The sequence below is a fragment of the Pteronotus mesoamericanus genome, unplaced genomic scaffold, assembly GCF_021234165.1.
Source record: "Pteronotus mesoamericanus isolate MK-2021 breed Mesoamerican mustached bat unplaced genomic scaffold, CSHL_Meso_final contig_65, whole genome shotgun sequence".
NCBI classification, from domain to species: domain Eukaryota; kingdom Metazoa; phylum Chordata; class Mammalia; order Chiroptera; family Mormoopidae; genus Pteronotus; species Pteronotus mesoamericanus.
This window is the reverse complement of record NW_026555228.1, coordinates 13,192,584-13,212,160: the sequence shown is the minus strand read 5'-3', so window position 1 is coordinate 13,212,160 and position 19,577 is coordinate 13,192,584. Positions and strand designations below refer to the sequence as shown.

Here is a 19,577-nt window from a genome sequence, read left to right as displayed (position 1 = left end):
CCATCTTTTATGGCACTGCATTTGGGAATTAAGATTTCAACATATGATTTTGGGGGGACACATTCAGACCATAGTACCCACTGAGTCAAAATCTTGGGGAGTGGGACCCAGTCATTTTTGTATTTAACAAGCTCCTTAGGTGGTTCTGATACTCATCAAGGTTTTCAAGCCAGCCACGTGGTTGATGGTGTTTCAGTAATGTAAGTCACCATGCACTGTTTTCTATATTGTATTGTATTGTATTGTATTTTCTGTATGACTATACAGCATCTCAGGAAGGATGTATAGGAGATATACAGGCATACATGTGTATATCTAGAGACACACTGGCCTCTTATTTGCATGTATGATATTGAAACATGCCTGCAGATAAACACACATCTATTACTTTAAATCATAGTAAACATTTACTGAACATCTATACGTATCAACCACTGTTAATTCATTCAACAAATGTTTGTTAAGAGCCTGCTTTGGGCCATCAGAAAATAAAATAGACAAAAGCCCCTGTCTCCAGGGACCTTCTATTTTAGTAGAGGAACACCAGTCATTAAAAAAATTAAATAAGACCATTATATGAAGACAAGCGCCATGGCAAGAAGTCCAATGCAAGGGAATGGGGACTGCCAGTGGTGGCAGGAGGACTGCAATTTAGAATAGGGTAGTCAGGGAAGACTCGAGGGGGGACAGGGAATGAGCTCTATGGATGTTTGGAACTCATCTGCTCCAGGTTTGGGAAACAGAAAATGCAAAACCCTGACCTGTGGAAGGGTGTTTCTGGTGGCTTCAGGAAACAAGAAGGAAGCCAGAGGCTGGGACAAAATAAAAGATGCAGTCATAGAGGCGAGGAATGGGGGGAGGTGTGGATTTTGTAGGAGGAGCTGGGAGGCCCCTGGAGGAGTTTAGTTTTTCCTTTGGGGTAGATGGGAAGAGACCCGAGTCCTGAGCCAGGGAAGAGGTCTAAGGGGGACCATGCTGGCTGGTGAGAACAGGAGGTGTGTAAGGCCAGAATCGGGAGGCCACTGCAGTGATCCATGGGACAGACAGATGGTGAATGGGCCGGGAAGGGAGCAGTGAAGGCAGTAAGAAGAACACGGCTTCTAGCTGCACAGGGAAGGCGGGGCGAGTAGCTTTGCTGATGGTTTGGATGTGGAATGTGTCAGGGATGCAACAGGAGCTTTTCCAAGGATCCTGGGTGTGACCCGTGGCTGTACTATCTCTGAGGCCAGATTTGGTCCTGGAGGTGAGTCATGACTTGGTTCCAAGAAAAGGATCGCATTTTTGTTTGAAAATCATATCTTACACACTGAAAATTTATAAATGTATTGTCAGTACCTAATACCTTAAAAAAACAAAAACAACTCTTCTGAAGGAGCAGTCAGGGCAGTCTGACCCTCCGCAGCAAGACCCTTCCTGGGATACTGGTCAATAGAGACTGTACCCACAATGCTAGAGACGCCTGAGGAGAGGCTGGGGAAAAAGGCTTTGGGGAGAGAACTGAGAGAGTAGCTGGCGGGATCTCAGGGCTGACTCATCTGCCATGCAGCAGCAGCCTTCCTGCTCAGGCAGATCACTCCCCCTGAGCAGCACCTGTGTCAAAGGACCTAATAGCCCCACCCCCAAGTAGGATTTCACCCTGCCCCATGCTGTCTTAGTTGCCTGCTGTGTGCAGAGTGGCAGCCACAGACAGTAAATCCCTGGCGAAAGGGGGCACAGAGAGGTCTGGCAACACTTGAGGAGAGACTGGGGATGGAGGCTTTGGGGAGAGAACTGAGAGAGTAGCCGGCGGGATCCCAGTGTGGACTCGTCCTCAATAGGGCAGCAGCGTGAGAGGACCTAATAACCCCACCCCCAGGAGGGACTCCCCCCTGCCCTGAGCTGTCTAAGGCAGCCTGCTGAGTGCAGAGAGACTAGATTAATAGCTGAAGGAGACGGCCACAAACAGTAGATTTCTGGAAGTCTTGAACAGACTGCCTAAGGTCGGACAGGGTCAACATCTGACATCATCAGAGGCAGATCCAGAAAGTAAAAACAGCGGACTCCTACTATAGAAGTCCATACCACAAAGTCAGGAAATCAAGACTGATTAATTTAAGAAGCAGAAGCAAAAGAGAAGAGTCTCACAAATAATGGGAAGACAAAGACATACGCCCCACTCAAAGGGAAAGGAGGAATCCCCAGAAAGAGAATTAAATGAAAGAGAGGCAAGTAAACTAACAGATTTTGAGTTCCAACAACAGTTCTAAGGAAGCTCAATGAACTCATGAGCCTAGAGAGAATTACAAAAAACTACAGGGAAACTACAATGAACTTATTGCAAACTATATCAGCATGAAAAAGGACATAGAAACAATCAATAAGAGACAAGAGGAAATGAAGAATACCATTTCTGAATTGAAGAACACAGTAGAAGGAATCAAAAGCAGGCTTGATGAAGCTGAGGACTGAATCAGTGAGCTGGAGGACAAGGTAGAAAAAAGCTCCCAGAAAGAGCAAGAAAAAAAAGACTCAAAAAGAATGAAGAGGCATTGAGAGAAATGCAGGACAACCTGAAACATCATAATATCCATATAATAGGGATACCAGAAAGAGAAGAAGATGAGGAAGGGATAGAGAACCTGTTTGAAAAAGTCATGATGGAAAACTTCCCTAATTGGAGGAGAGAAAAAGTCACACAAGTCCAGGAAGCACAGAGGGTCCCATTCAAGAGGAACCCAATGAGGCCCACGCCAAGATACATTATCAATAAAATGGCAAATATCAAAGACAAACAGAGAATCCTAAAGCAAGCAAGGGAGAGAGAGGTAGTAACATATAAGGGAGCCCCAATATGGCTAGCATCTGACTTCTCAACAGAAACACTACACGCCAGAAGGGACTGGCAAAAAATATTCCAAGTCATGAAAAGCAAAGGCCTGCAACCAAGACTGCTCTACCCAGCAAGGCTCTCAATGAAAATGGAAGGCAAAATGAGTTTCCCAGACAAAAGAAGGCTAAAAGAACACACCTCCAGCAAACCAGCACTGCAAAATATGCTAAAGGGACTGCTTTAAGATGAAGAAAAAGCTTCTATGAATACCCAGTTACTTTCTGAGTTGCCAATACTTGATATTACCAATATTTTTAATGCTCATTAATCTGATTGTGACGATGATGTTATTTTAATTGTTCCTTTACTATTTGTTGAAACTAAACCTGTTTTTGCATATTTCTTGCCTATTTCTATTATTTTTTTAAAAAACAAGCTTTAAATGACTTTTTGGTATTCTTTATCCATTTATTGATTAAAGGTTTATAGAACTTTAAAAAAAAAACCTATTAACCATGTTTTACATGTGTTGCAAATACTTTTCTATTCTACTCCTGGTCCTTTAACTTTTTTTATATGTATATTACTGTACAGTTAAATGTTTAATATAGTTATAATGTCAATATTTACTTTATATCTTCTGGGTTTGAATATTTTACTTCAGGTCATGAAAAATATTCGTTCTATTTTCTTCTAAAACTCCTTAGATTCTACATATTGATTTTTAACTCACCTGAATATTTCTTGTATCATGTGTGAAATAGGGCTCTATATTTGTTTTATTTCAAGTAATAGTGGTCCATGCACCTTATTTGTTGAATAAGTCTTATTTTACCCATTGACTTGAAATATCAACTTAATCATATATTGTTAGATACATACATTTGTAACTAGAATGTTCATTATATTTCATTGATCTACTTGATTATTTCTGTGCTGGTGTCATGTTGGTTTAATTGCTGAGACTTTATAAGGGTTTTAATTTTTTAATATAATTAACTGTGACATTTAAAAAAATAAAATCTGTAAGAAAGAAAGAAAGATGGGACTGCTACCTTTTGTGACAACATGGATGGAACTGGAGAATATTAAGCTAAGTGAAATAAGCCAGTTGATGAAAGACAACTACCATATGATCTCACCTATAAGTGGACTCTATTCAACAAAATAAACTAATGAACAAAATAAACCACAGGCATAGAAACATGGAGCAGACTGAAAGTGACCAGAGAGGATGGGGAAGGAGGACAATGGTGGAAAGAAGGGGAAGGGAATAGACAAAGAACATGTATGAGTGACCCATGGACATAGACAACAGAGTGGGAACTGACTGTGGGAGCAGGAGTTGGGGGTGGGACGGGTGGAGGGGGTATAGGGGGAAAAATTGAGACAACTGTAATAGAATAAACATGATTTATGAGTTAAAAAATATATATTAAAAAAATAGGGACTGTACCCACAATGACATTTCCTCTGACGTGGAGTTCAGATCTGGAAAGCTGCCTTTGCTACATAAAATATATATATTCTGGATCGGATAATGAATAGTATTGTTCCATTAATTTCAAAGCACTTTTATGTAAATCCTCCAAAAATCTGTTCTAAAGCTGATAGTGGACATTATTACTGTCCCCATTTGTGAGTTCAGAATGAACCTGAGGTCTACAGAGAATAAGAGATGTGGAAAGGATAAACTCTGCTGAGCAGACCTTGTTCTCTTGATTGTGTGGCTGGATGTGTAGTGGCTGGCCCTCAATCTAGGGAACAGAAGTATGCTTGTGCATGTGCCCATGACGGGAGTCACACTTGGGTTACTAAGTACAATGATCTAGTAAAGGAATTAGAACTGATTGCCCAAACCTTCTATAATTTAGGCCTTTTGGTTCCTCTCCTTCTCTCTCCCTTCTCCGTCTCTTTGATCAGTTTATTTCTGAATAGTAATTTTCACTGAAGGGTGGGAGAGGGAAATAAAAAGATAATGAAAGTCATATTAGTAGTGTGGAGAATAATTTTAATAAAAGCCACCCTTCTTTCCACCATTTCATAGGAGAATGCAGTTGTAATTAGCACGAAAACGAAATTCTGATTGCTAGTGGATTTCAGCTTCCTTCGCTTTCCCGATCCTTTGTTCCTGTTAAAAACTGAGTTCGATTATGCAAAGCACCTAGTGAGACTGAGCTCCTTTAAGATAAATACTATATGATTTCACTCGTAAGTGGAATCTAATGAACAAACTGAACTAACAAGCAAAACAGAGAGACTCATAGATGGAGAGCAGATGACAGCTAGTGTGGGGCGGGTTAGGGGATGGGGCGGCTGAGCAAAAAGGAAAAGGGGCTCATGGACATGGACAACAGTGTGGTGACTGTGGTGTGGAGAGGAGTATAAGGGGACTAAATGGTAATGAAAAAAATACAATAAAGATTTAAAAAAAAAAGAAGCCATATCTATATTGCATGGCTGTGAGCAGGGCCTGGGCCAGCTAACAGCATTTAATGCATTTGCCTGTTTCAGTTTGCAGCGATAACCTTACCCACAAATTCAAAGGTTTCACCGTGATGAACGAAGCCGAGCGATATGAAGCTCTCAGACACTGCCGCTATGTAGATGAAGTCATCAGAGATGCTCCATGGACACTCACACCCGAGTTCTTAGAAAAACACAAGGTACTTATTCTTTCTTGTTCTCTAAGTAGCAGAATTGGGAGCCTGACTCTGCAGCCAATATCCAGAAAGCCCAAAGGTGCTTCCAGTTTCTAAAAAAGCAACTGTCATTTGGTGTCACTTGATGTAGCACCTCTCTCCTGCCCAATCCTGGGGACTGGTACCTTCTCATTTCTTCACTGTGGGCTCTGGAGGTAGACTCCCCCCTCAGGTCCAACTGAGGCCTCTATCCCTCCCTAACCTTGAGCAAAATATTGATCATTTACCTAAGCTCTAAAATGCGGTGATATTGGTCCTTTCCTCATGGTACTATTTTAATGAGTCCATCCAAGTGAAACCCTTGAAACAGTGCCTGGCTTATAGCAAGAGCTCTAAAAATGTCATCGTCGTTGTCATCACCATCAGCAGCAGCAGTAGCAGCAGCACTGTCATTATTTGTGCTTATAGATTCACAGGCATTATTTTTCATGGAACAAATGAACACACATCTTACCCAGAAGGGCAGGGGTCAGCCTTTAAGGAAAGAACTTTATATCTATGATTTTGTGACCCCAAGGCTCCTACTGATATAAGATTTGTATTAGCTGAAAACACGAGAAATTCTTTTGATTTGCATCAAATTATGTGCTTTGTATCTTCCTACCAGCCCCACATTAGGAGCTATTCTTTCCTTTTATAAGCAGCACAAAAAAATAAGATTAAGCTGTTCTAAGAGTTTTCTTGTCTATTTTTAAATTCACGATGCAGAATAGAGAACACTGATAAATGTGCATTGGTAATAGCAGAGGAGACAATTTCCCAGCGAGAATAAAAAGAAAAAGGAAGAACTACAATATGATTTACTTCCAGCAATCACTAACACATTTTTACTAAGCATCTATTGTATATTCAATTTGTGCTAGGCATTATGGGGAGACTCGTGATGGTGACGACGCCCGCCACTTACTGAGTATTCACCATGTGCCCAGCCCTGTGCCAAGGGCTTTGCCCTTACACAAATCATATTCAATATCATGGCTACCCTGAAAAGTTTGTGTTATTATTATACCAACTAACAATAGAATAATATCAACTAACATTTATTGAGTACTGACTGTGTACCAGTTCTTATTTTTAAACACTTTTACATAATTATATCATTTAATCCAGTGATTCTCAAGTCGGGGCAAGTTTACCCCCAAGGGACACTGGGCAACATATGGAAACATTTTTGGCTGTCACAACTACAGGGGTGCTACTGGCATCTAGTGGGTAAATGCCACGGGTGCTACTGAGCATCCTACAGTGCACAGGACAGAACCCCTCAAAGAATTATCAGCTCAAAATGTCACTGGCACCGAGGCTGAGAAATCCTGATTTAATTGTTACCACTGATTTATAAGTTGTAGAGCTAGTAAGTGGTAGAGCAGGAATCATATCCAGGCAAATTAAACTGCTACTCCAAGCTACCTCTCAAGGTGGAGTGTAGCTGTGCTATAAAGAGCTTTGAAATCTAGGCAAGGGTGTTTTCACTTGATGTGGTAGCAAACAGGGAACTAGTGGAGATCAGCAGGCACGAGAATGACTAAGAGAAACCTCTGTTTAAGGAGGAGTCCCCATGTGACAGAGGAATGGCTTGGAGAGGAGCCTGCAGAGAGAAAGCCCAGCTACAAGTTGGTATCAATAATCCTGGATTAGTATAGTAGTAATAAAAAGGAAATGAGACCAGTTTCAAGGTGTTTGGGGCCTAGGTGAACTGGGAAAATGCAGGTGCCATCGGAAGGGGACACCAGTTTTTAGGATGAGTTAAATTCCACCCCAGTGGTGACATCACTCTTCTCTCTTTCCACAGATTGACTTTGTGGCCCATGATGACATTCCGTACTCTTCTGCTGGCTCTGATGATGTTTACAAGCACATAAAGGAAGCAGGTGAGGAGTTCTGGGCTCCCCTATGCACTGTGGCACAATAAGCAGGTTTAATGAGACATCTGCTGTAGGCATGCAGTGTACACATACAAGGTATTGGAATTTCAGAGGTCTCCCAAATAGCCTTTGTACGACTCTGTTCACATGTGCTAAATGGTGCAGATACCAGTTAGGTATTAATACAGGAATTAACGTGGGCCCCAAAGTACTCAACTTCCGGTTTGAGGCTTGATTTTAAAGTTCATCAGACTAAAATCACAGGACCCTATGGAAGGGCAGTCATTTTCCTTATTCACAATGAAGTCCTCACAACGAAATTATTTTATACTCCCAAGAAAGTTTCTCCCAGAAGACAGATAACTGGCTAATTAATGACCTGGACTCCTTATCTGCCAAGTCAGTCCGGCCATATGTCATCTTCTCACATGATAATGATATCCTCAGGTACCACGCACAGAGACCAAAAAAGAAGGGATAAGTATTTGTAGATTTAGGTAATACATTTTCTTCCCAAAGCTGTTAAGTGTTGCCGTGGAGGGCAGACACGGTGCCTGAGCTGTGGAAGTTGTCCCATTTGTCACTAAACATTTCTTTTAAGGTCAAAGACTGGTCAACTCAAGGGAGTTACTGGTTGGGAGTAGGAGACAGAGAAGTGGGTTTCCTTTTATGGCAGATTCCCTGGAGTTAATTTCTTTTTTTAAAAAAAATATTTTATTTATTTACTTATTTACTTTTAGAGAGAGGGGAAGGGAGGGAGACAGACAGGGAGAGAAACATCCATGTGTGGTTGCCTTTCACACGCCCCCTACCAGGGACCTGGCCCGCAACCCAGTCCTGGGGCCCGACTGGAAGCCGATCTGGCGACCCTTTGGTTCACAGACCAGTGCTCAATCCACTGAGCCACACCAGCCAGGGCTAATTTCTTCATCGAGTTCTTTGTTCCTCCTCCTGTGCTGCTGGATCACTGCTGGAGCTTCGTGACAGATCTGTGGTTTCTAGTCTCAGCAGGATTCTTGGTGACATTTACCCCCGCTTCCCTGCCTGCCCCCTGCCAATTCATCTGTAAGTCATGCATTCTTACCTCTTTTCCTGCATCCTGAGGAAGAGGGGTTCATTTTCTGTCCCAGGCTAACCTCTTGATCTGAATCTACCGTCTCCCTTTCCTGGATCCTATTTTCTTTCATTCCTCTTCCTCTATTTGTCATCCAAGGTTCTCACTTTCTAGTAGTTTATTCTCAGCTTGCAGTCATGTGGAGGTCTACAAATACAGATGAAACAAACCCAAATCCTCCCTCTACTCTCCCTCTTCTCTCCTTCTCCAGCCACACCCTTGCTCAGGCCTCCTCTTCCAGGCAAGTTGCGGGCGCACCTCCCTGCCATTCCTCGGCCACCTGCACTCTGACTTCTGTCCATCCTTCCTCAGTTCTGCAGTGACCGTCGAACCACCAAATCCAGTGGCCTCATTTCAGTCCTCCTCCAGGTGTAATGATCACGCTGGCTAGTCTCCTTTCTTAGATGCTCTTGTCCACCACTTCTGGGACACTTCTGTGACCTTCTAATTGCCCTTTGGTCTCTCTGGCCGCCCCTGGGTTTTGTTACCTGTTTCTCTCCCTCAGCCCTGTGTGGCCTCTCCATCTCACACCCTGGGCTCTACGCACCACCTTCCACAGGCCCTACAGTCCAGGCACCCCCTGGTGTGCCCCCTTGCTCTGCCGTTCTCTGGACTAGGAATGCCCTTCCTCTGAGCTTCTATGCCTGTTCCAGGCCCAACTGAGGAGCCAGCTTAGACATAACCACTCCCCTCTGCCTTCTTCAGACACTCATTGCACATGGACCTCCCTTTCAGCTCCCTTCTCATGTCATCCTAATGGTTTCTTAGTGTGTGTCCCTAGCTAGAATGAAGTGCCACAGGCCACGGCCATATCTCCTCCATTTTTATATCTCAAACACGGTACCTGGTACATATGTAATATGCATTAATGCTGGCAGAAGAAGAGTACTTCTATGGGGTATGATGGGGAGTTAGCTTAAGATGGAAGCCTTCTGTCTGCAAAAGCTCTTCCCACCATATGGGGAATAGAGCCATTTAGAGAATTTGCCACAGTTCTGTTGTGTGGGCTTGTTCCTATTATTTATATATAAGGTGATATTTTGGCCTGAATTATATGGACCTTTGCATCCAATTTGTTTGCTTTTCATTGCTATCTTGGCTCTGAGTCCCTCACACACCCCTTTATTGAAGGAGATGCTGACCACAAAATCATAGGCATACCTCAGAGACATTTCAGGTTCGCTTCCAGACTGCCGCCATAAAGCGAGTGCAGTACTCCAAACCGTCATAGCCTTACAGCCCAGCAGAAACTCAGTGAGAGATGGAAGGGCTTGCCATTTGACTTGTTTCAAAAGTGACTATGATCTGAATGAAAGATCTTTAAAATTACAGCTATGAATTTGCCTTTTTCTTGCTCTAATTATAACAGGCAGGAGAATATAAATCACAGATTGTACGTGCTTTTTGGGGGCAAATGTGTAATGGAAAAATTGTCTTTCCTGTACACTCACTATCCAATACTTGTCATTTTTCTGAGCTGAGGTTTTTAGTCAATGTCATAGAGTTTAAAATAATCACCTAAGAATTAAAATAGTCATTACTGGGATTTTTAAAATACTCCGACTCCCCAGATTATGTCCATTTGGATTACTTAAAAAGACAGATGGGGAAATGGTAATTACTTTAATCCTCTTACAGGGTCAGATGGCTTTTCTGACCCTAAAAATGGAGATGTCCAAGATGGAGGGGGCAGGACAGTAGCCTGAATTACTCAGCCTCTCCATCCCCTTCCGCTATCACACCACCTTCCCGAAACCTCCCGTCAGCCTATTTATTGCTGTGTGAGATTCTCAGAGCAGGGAAGGGTAAGGAAGAGGTGGGCTAGAACTGGTATTTTAGCTGGAGGTAGGTGCAGAAGGAGATTTCCAATATCTTGGTTTATGTTTTGCTACTCTGCTTTCTGTCATACATCTCATCTATAGATAGGCACTGTAGGTGCATCCATGTGTACCTTCCTACGTACATTAACCATGATCTGACATGAGACAGATACTCTAGTGAATTACCATATGCTTTACTGAGGGATTTTGAGAAGTCTGATACGCCCTGCATCATACTTGAGGCCCATTGCTGACATTTGCCATCAGAGCCATCTTCCCTGTTCATGGGGGCCACTGGAACCCAACCCACGTTGGTCCCACCATCCCTTACCCTTAGCCTACTGCCACTCCAGCGTTTTCCTGGTACTCATGGACCTTCAGATTCTTGAGGTAGGATGGGCTCCTCAGAGTCACAAACGTAGTCTCCTGTCCCTTCCTTGGTAACACTGTCAGCTTCTGGTAGACCTGATGCTTGTCCATCCCCAATGATGGGGCGGGGAGCTCCCTGCCTCCGCAGACTGTTTTGCCTTTGGATGGTTCTGACTCTCATTGGTTAATCCATGAATTCCCGAGTGCACCCCCAAGCCAGGAGTTGTTGGAGAGGAAATGGAATATAAATATGAATAAGGCATACCCCAACTCTTGAGAAAGAGCAGAAACAGATATAAATAATTCATTGTACCAAAATATAATAAACCTGTGATAGGGCATATATAGCAGGCTGGGGAGGCATGCCCAACAGTGGGAGTATATGAAGGAATGCAGCGTATTTGGAGAAAATCAACAGTGTTTATGTAGTACAGGGTGTGTAGAGGTGAGAGCAGAGATGGAGACGGGCAGGACGGGTGGTTTAGGCTTAATTCTATATGTCACATGAAGCTAGCTGCCACTCTGACACAAAAGAGTACCATGAGCAGGTCTCTTGTAGGGGAGCGACCAATGGGCTAAGAGAACAAAAGTAATTTATGTAACTGAACTCACTCAGAAGCCCCCATTTCCAGGAAAAAAACTCTGCTTAACATTCGAAGTAATTCACACTTCTCTAGGTTTGCACTTAGATTATGTGGAGTCAACTTTGGGCCTTTTTCTTCTGGTGTGTTTTGGGCCTACGTATTGGCCTGTCATGGGCTGGGAATCTGGTTCTGGCTGACCTTAAATTTTGGTGGATCAAGTCCTGTTCAGCCATCGCCTGTGGCTGCCAAATGGCCATCACAACCCTCTGACACTCAGTCACCTCCTCCCTCTGTTCCTCAGCCACCGTCACTCCCGGTGCTACTAGTGTGCCACCCAGCAGTCATGCTAATCATAAATCTCAGCTACCTTTAATGTTCCTAGAGAGGGTCACTGGAAACTTGGAAAGTGTCCCCCATCATCTCCTGGAGGGCAAAGGTAGCACAGGTATTGGGAGGGAGGCACGTCAGGCCCTGTCGGACCTGCCTCTGGGGTTTGAACCTGAGTAGGGGGAAAGGCCCTGCTCCTGTTCTCTGGCTTCACTGCTCGTCTCCTGATCCCTGCCTGGGCTCTCTCTGTCAACCCCAGGAGGAGCTTTTCTTCCTGGAGGCAGGAAACTGCCTCCTTGTCAATTTCATGTCTCCCCACTCTGGGGCTTATGATAAAACATACTGTACCCTGAGTTCACTCAGCTTTTGGTTCTTAACAATTAGAGGGACACTTCTGAGATATAGAAAACCCTTTTTGTATTCCTTAAAGCCTGGCTCTTTGAGGTGAAGGCCTTACCTTTCATAACTATTCTTTTTGAAATGAGCCTTCACAAGAGCTTGGTTTAGAAGTCAAAAGCTGAACACAGTCTACTGAATTCTTAGTCCCATCTACCTTCCCTTGACGTCAGAAAGCTCCATGCAGCCCCCAGCAGGGTTGGTGGTCAGTTCTGTCTCTGTGCTCTTAGAAAGGACTCCCTCAGTGCTCAGAAGCATTCGGTAAGCATGAGAGGCCTGACATTCTCCAGTCCCAATCTTGTTTGAAAGGCCTTCCAAGAAAGGAAACCCCGTGGAATTCAGACTTGCATGGCTGCTGAGTACCATGTCCGGGAGAGGGATAAACTGGCTGATACAGCAGTTACATCAGTTTAAGTCTCTAAGATTTGAGCCATGAGCCAGCTACTCCTTCTCTAAAACTCTCATGAGGACCCAGTAGAGACCAGTGCTTGTCAAACGGAAATGTGCTTGCAGATCCCTGCAGGATCCTTTTAAAGTGCACATTTGGATTCAGGGGGCCTGGTGGGACCTAAGATCCCCATTTCTGATGTGCTCCCAGGTTCTTAGAAACTGTGAGTCTATAGACCTCATGTAGAATATCAAGGATCTAGACCAGGGATTCTGGTTCACCCAGGGTTACCTGCAGGGCTAATTCAATCAGCATTTCCTGGGTGACAGTTCCTCTGTGTACAATAGGAACAAGAATAGGAGCAAGCATTCCATGGTGATTTTACTTCTGGGTGAACGGCCTGTAGTGAGCTAAGAAAAAGTTGCTTTCCTGCTTTTTGGGAGTCAAACCTCAAGTCTAGTTTAGATGTAGGAACAGGTCCAACATTTTTCTAACTCTAAGCAATCCAGCACCCTATCGTTGCTTAAGAAATTACCACCACAGTTAATGACTTAAAAGAGCCACTTTATTTTGCTTGTGATTTCGTGGGGTGGGGTTTTACCAAGGGTTTGTCTGGGTGGTTCTTGCCTGGGGTGTCTCAAATGGCTGTTGTCAACTGTTGGCTAAGGTTGCAGCCATCTGAAGGATCAAATGGACTGGAGGTCCCAACTGGGGCACAACAGAGGCTGGCTGCCCACAAGGACCCCAGTTGGGCTTGACACTGGAGCACATGGCTGCACCCTGTTGTGTGGCCTTCTCACAGCGTGGTGGCTGGCTTCTGAGAGTATGAGTCCTAAGAGTGGGCATCTGGAGGGCTGGCCATGTCAAGAGGAGCTGCAAACAACTTCTGATCTAGCCTTGGAAGTCACCTCGTGTCACGTATACCACATTTGATTTGTTACAAGCAAGTCACTAAGGCCAGCCCAGATTCCAGGGGATGGGAATTGTGCCCCTATTTAATTCATGACAATTCCCATCCCCAAATGGAATAGTCAGGTGGTACTTCACTTGCCCTGGGAGCACAGGCATAAGACAATATGTGGCTTTTCTTATGCACAGGGACCCTTTCCTGTGGTCCTTTGAGCTGCTCTGCTGAGCCCTCACCAAGGGAGACACCCACAGAGATGTGTTTGGGGCCAGGTAGAGGAGGCCAGAGTATTCATTGTGGGATAAAGATGCTCAGAAATGGCCTAAGTATCCACATTCGGCTTGTATACTTGAGGTGTGTTTTGAAAGTCAGAAATCACTTGAAATGAACCGAGAGATATCAAGGGCATGATTTAAACTGTAGAGTGCTCTGCCTATCAGAGCTGTGTGTCAAAATGCTGCAGCCAACCTGGATGAAAAGATGGCACTTAAATGAAGTAGACTGTAAGGTCCACATTACTCATCATCATTCTAATATTGCCTACTACTGTTGAAAGTTTCCTTCATTAACATGTGCTTTGCTGCTTCTTAAAATAGCTCCATAACCAAATGCTGCAATTCTGAAAAGCACGATAAAAAAGGTTCTCTGATCATGCTCATTACTGAATATTTTTAGCAGAGCAATAATTAGGATGTGGAGGAAGCCGGGTGCCTCATTATATCAGTGGAGGGCTTGGCTTCTTTCAGAGACCTACCTTCCAACCAGCCAAAGCAACTCTCTCCCCAACACCAACTTTCAGTTCCTCAGCTACAGAGACCTCACCCTGCGACTTCAAAGCAAGGGTGAGCTCATGTCACCAGTGTCTAAGTATTTTGTTAAAGTCCATTAATAGCTAGAGAATCCTAACATTTCAGGAGGCAGGGGTGGGGTGAAATGTATCCACTGAAAGATGGGACGTAGAAAGCTCCCTATGGCTCCCACCAAGGTGAGACTGTTATCTGACCCGCCCCCAGGCTTGGGACCACTCAGAGTCCCCCCACTCACCAAAGCACCCTGCACAGCCGGGTCACTTGGGTGCTATTTATATCCATGCCTTTAGATGTTTGCATCCTCTGCCTTCTATCTGGTTTTTTGGAGTACACCTTTTTTTGAAGATGATAAAAGAAGTTTTTGGTCTAGTGGCAACCCCAGCTCTGTCCTCTGAGCCACAGAATATTGGAAACTGGATGCTTTGTCTCTAACATCGGCAGTGCCACCCTGCTGCTGCTACTGTGAATGTACAGTGATAGTAAAAGAAAGCTCCAGAAGGCTAAAACATTCATCCATGTTGATAGAATCAGAGAAAACTGGATTTGGAAAGGCACTTAGAGATCAATATTCATCTAGTCATTCATTCAACAGATGTTCCTATAGTGCCTACTTGTCAACCTGTCTCTGAGAATGAGACACAAGCAGTTCCTTCCCTCATGTTAGCTTAGAGTCAAGTGGGGGAGGCAGTTACTAAACAAGTTGTTTTATAAAGACCTTGGAATATTTGAAGGAAAAAGGGTAGTTGGACCTTGGTAGGGAGATAGCAACCGGAAGACCCAATGCGGGTTTGAGAGATTTCCTTGAGGAAGTGACACTATAGTGAAACCCAATGGATGACCAAGAGTTAGAAAAGTGGAGTGTGTCTGGGGCAGAGGAAGGGGAGGGAGCTGCCTGTTGCCCAGCGCCATAGAATATAATGAGAATGGGGCCCCCGCAGCTGTGTAGCACAGGGGCTTGACTCAGGGAGTGAAGGCGAGGGAGAGGGTTTGAGATGAGACTGGAGAGAAGCACAGGAAAGAGATACAAGCTGTTGCAGAGCCAGGTTGAAGATTTGGATCTAAATAAAGAGGACAGTAGAAAGCTCATGAAGGATGTTGGACAGGCATACGACTTGCATTTTGAAAGACTGCTCTGCGGACTTGCTATGTGGAGAGAGAACTGAGGGGACAAAAAAAAGCATCTCTGGAGATTTATGTTGAGGCTCTGTGAAAAGAATGACATTAGATTGGTTTAGATGGAGAATGGAGAAAAGTGGGTCAACTGGGGAGACATACATGAAGTAGACTGGTGATTGGAAGGAAATTGGGTGTCAAGAGTGAGGGAGAGAGAAGTGGCATGGATGAGATCGAGGTCATCTTGTCTAGCCACCTCATTTCTGAGCTTTAGAGACTGAGATTAAGTAGCCTGCCTTCCAAAGTTTGAGAAACTGCCCAAGTCTACAAACCAAGAACCCAGCCCCCTTGTCTCCAGGCTCCATCCATCATGCCGTCCTGTGCCTGATGTCTCTCACTGAGTATCCATAATCATAGTGGGTAGAAAGATCCCAATTGCCAACACAGCATTTCAGTTGGCTATAAGGAAGTTCTGTTGCAATTTGACATCCTCTGCTTTTGTTTTTTTTTTTTCTCTCAGTATCACGTATTCTGGATGAAAGGGCCTTTGAATAGTGAAATCACCATCCAGAGTAGAACAGTCTTAGGGAAATAAAATCATCTAGCACCCCACGAGCATGTCTTTAGATCAGAGGCAACAAAAATAGTGTACTTTTTCTTCTTTTTCTTCAGTATAAAATGACACAGACCTTCTTGGGGAAGAAGCAGGGTTGCCGTTATCTAAGTCATTGACTCAATTTTTCTTCTCTATACACTAATTTAGTTTGCATATACTGAGCACCTTCCATGTGCCACATACAAGGGCACTGAGCCTGGTGCTGGAGAAGCAAAGATAGTCAAGGCATAATCTGTGCTTTCAGAATGTACTCCTTCTACAAGGAGACAGACATTTAAAGTAACTTCTGTTAATGAAAGATGTGCTCATAGAGCTGCACGGGGCATAGTTCTCATTGCATGTCCTCAGTGTTGTGGATGCTGCCCGGTGGTGTCAGGAAAGACTCCCCAGAGGCATAACCTCAAAGCTGGGTGGTGCAGGATTAGGAGAAATGATGTGGCTGATACAAGCAGGGAAGGAGGATTCAAGGCAGAAAGGAAAGGTGGGGTCGGAGCAAAGGCCGGGAGCTGGGTGAGTGCATGGTGCATCCAGAAAGCGGATCCAGAATAATGAACACTAAGTGTTTATGGCAGGAAGAAGCACACAGGACTGAGCCTGGAAGAACCAGCTTGGGCCAGATGTGGAAACCCCACTGAAGCACCCGGGGCTGCAACCTTGCCCTGGAAAGGGGGCTGAAAGAAGATGGGTCAGCCAAGTCCATCATAATTTTTTCTCTTTATCTCCTCTTTCCTCCTTGAAAAGGAATGTTCGTTCCAACTCAGAGAACGGAAGGCATCTCAACATCGGACATCATCACCAGAATTGTCCGGGACTATGATGTTTATGCCCGTCGCAACCTCCAGAGAGGGTACACAGCCAAGGAACTGAATGTCAGCTTTATAAATGTAAGTGTGCCACCTTGTACCCTTTGAGGACCACCACATCACACCACTGCCACTGTTTATTGAGCACTTACTATATGCCACGCAGTGTTCTTGATGTTTCACATGCAACGTCTCGTTCAAGCCATGTAACAACCCAATGATTTATTATTATCCCCATTTTACAGATGGAGAAACCAATGTCCAAAGGGGTAACATATGTCTACCAGGGCACACAGGTAGTGAGTTTCACATTTTACAAAGGAGCTGCCTGGCTTCCCTCCCCTCGCCCCAACCTCCCTCTTTAGAGCGCTCAGACTCGGGTCAAGGGTTGATGGGAGATCTTCCCTCATGAAAGGCAAGAGTTCTCTTCTGCTCAAAGGGAAAGAAGGAGGCTCAGAGAGGCGATGGAAAGCTAAACTCAGAGAAAATGCTTTCTTGGTCTAACACTTTAAAATTTTCTTTTTATTAAGACCTTACAGATGCTCACTAGACACCTTAACAACTATTTTTTATTGTCCAGAGAAATTACAGCTGCTTAAATAAAGCCTAAAGTCTTTGGTTTCCTTGGATATTTCTGCCGTATTGTTCCCACAGAGCTGCTGTTAGTTTAATAATAGAGCAACTGTTAAAACAATCTTTAAAACAAGCAAAACACGCTGTTAAAAGGCAAAGAGGGCAGCCCAGTTGCTGGAGGTGATGTTAGCAAGTCTGGACAACTGTGTTTGCCTAGACTCTGAGGAGCCTATGTAATTGATTCAAAGAGGAACTCTCCATCCCTACAGAAGTTCAGCTCCCCAAAATAGATACTGTATTTTTAAAGAGAGATTTTTTTTCTACAAAACTAGATGCTTATAATTATGCACAGCCATAATTATCCGGCAGCTTACACAAATCGATCACTAGTACCTTCACACTGAGGAGGGGCTCACTAATTGTAAATCAGGGATTATTAGATGTTCCTCATGAGGTGGGGGATGTTGGCAGTCCAGGCTCTGTGGCTTCAAGCAAGTAGGACAACAAAGAGGAACATGTGGGGTTCAAGTGGCACCTGAATAAGTGGCTGCAAAGAATTCAGTCGAAGTGGTTTTTCAGTATTCTCATAGAGAATAAATCCCTGGTTATTACAATAATTTCAACTGGTCTTTTAAACTAAATTCAGTCAACCATCCAAGCATTATGGGCCATTTCCAAAAGTTCTTGCTCATTCTCTTTAAAGCGGCCTTTGGATAAGCCACTTAGCTCAGGGGACTGTGTAGTCAGCATGGACACTCTCGTGGCCTTTCTGTGACAACCAGCCCGGCTGCAGCCCAGAGATGGAGTCAAATGTGTTGGATGGGCATGTAGACGAATCACAGAACCTCAGAGGTGACAGGAACCTGCCGAGGGTCAGTCACCGAGTCGAAGTCCCTGCATTTAGACATGAGGAAAGGTGGGTTCAAAGGGACTGTGATCAAGGCTCCACAAGCAAAGTAGAGGGGAGGCCACAGCAGCCTCCCTGCCTCGTGACTCTGTCCAGTGCTCATTCCGCCACTGCCCGCTGCCCTGAGAGCTGGGTATAGTAACCATATATTAAAAATAGCTGCGTGGCAGCACGTATAGCTCCCACCCACCCTGAGGCTGCAGTAAAGCTTGGAGGGTCTAAATCAGGGACTCCTGACCCAGTTTTGCAATATTCCAGTTGTCTCAAAAAATTCTGGAATACGAAATGAACTTCAGACCCATGTAGAGAAGAAAAAAGAGAAACCTCATTACCTATTTAGGAGAAAATATATCATGATTTCATGGAGGGGAAGACCCTCTGTCTCATGTTATTTTCATGGTTTTGATACAACTCTCATTGGGTAACAGGATTAAATGCATATGCCGCTTAACAGTAATGAAACAGACAACACACTCTGAGCTTTTACTAAATGCCAGGCTGTGCCAAAGCACATTCCATGCATTATGTAATTGTTACAGCAACTCTATAGGGTAGGGATGATCATTATTCCACTTTACAGATGAGGAAACTGAGGTTTTGAGGTGACATGTGACTTGCCTAACATACGATGCCTTCCAGGCACATAGATGTCAGCTCTGCTGCATAAAGGCTACAGGAAAACCAAAGTCCCAGTCAAGAGAAACTATCGGGATAAAAGCTTCTTTTTTTTCACCAAGGGAATTGATACAGTTCAATTAATTTAAAGGAAAATATCATTACAATGAAATTTTGAGTATAACATGGATTGAGGCCCAGCCAATGACTCACTTTTTCAGCTGATACTGGTTTTAACAATGTCCCAGCAAAACTAAGACCCAGGCATCTTCCAAGTGGCCATTCTGTGTACAGTTTATACTTTTGTCTAAGTCTCAGCAGAACTGAGGGGGTGTATTTGCCCAGTATCTACCCATAATAAAGAAGAAACATGTATTTTTGGTTTTTCTCTTATATAAGTGAATTCAGCTAAGACGTTTACAAGAAAGAATATTAAAACCACTTATAGTTCACTTTTCATATGCAACAAGACTAACGACAAGTGACTTTTCTTATAAGAGATGTCCCTTCCCATCAGTCCTGTAACACCCTGACTCTTCAGATTAAGAACAAACACAAGTCGAAATAAAATATAACGATTAGTGTGAATGCCGATCTCTCTTCATGCCCTCTCAGATAAATCCATTTTTTTCCTCCTTTAATTTTTGACCAGGAGAAGAAATACCGCTTTCAAAATCAGGTAGACAAGATGAAAGAAAAGGTGAAGACCGTGGAGGAAAGATCAAAGGAATTTGTTAACAGAGTGGAAGAAAAGAGTCATGATCTAATTCAAAAGTGGGAAGAGAAGTCCAGGGAATTCATTGGCAACTTCCTCGAGCTGTTTGGGCCTGACGGAGCATGGGTATGTAATTCTTTCACTT

The 19,577-nt window shown here is 43.9% G+C and overlaps 1 protein-coding gene across 2 annotated transcripts in view; it reads left to right on the top strand.

Annotated features, from left to right (window-relative positions):
• PCYT1B (phosphate cytidylyltransferase 1B, choline) overlaps window positions 1-19,577 on the top strand; it is a 92,751-nt gene that overhangs the window by 64,379 nt on the left and 8,795 nt on the right. For both annotated transcript variants that reach the window (XM_054581168.1, XM_054581167.1), the window contains exons 4-7: window positions 5,324-5,475; window positions 7,304-7,382; window positions 16,561-16,703; window positions 19,370-19,558. In XM_054581168.1, the coding sequence (XP_054437143.1) occupies window positions 5,324-5,475; window positions 7,304-7,382; window positions 16,561-16,703; window positions 19,370-19,558 (563 nt within the window). The remainder of the gene's footprint in view (window positions 1-5,323; window positions 5,476-7,303; window positions 7,383-16,560; window positions 16,704-19,369; window positions 19,559-19,577) is intronic.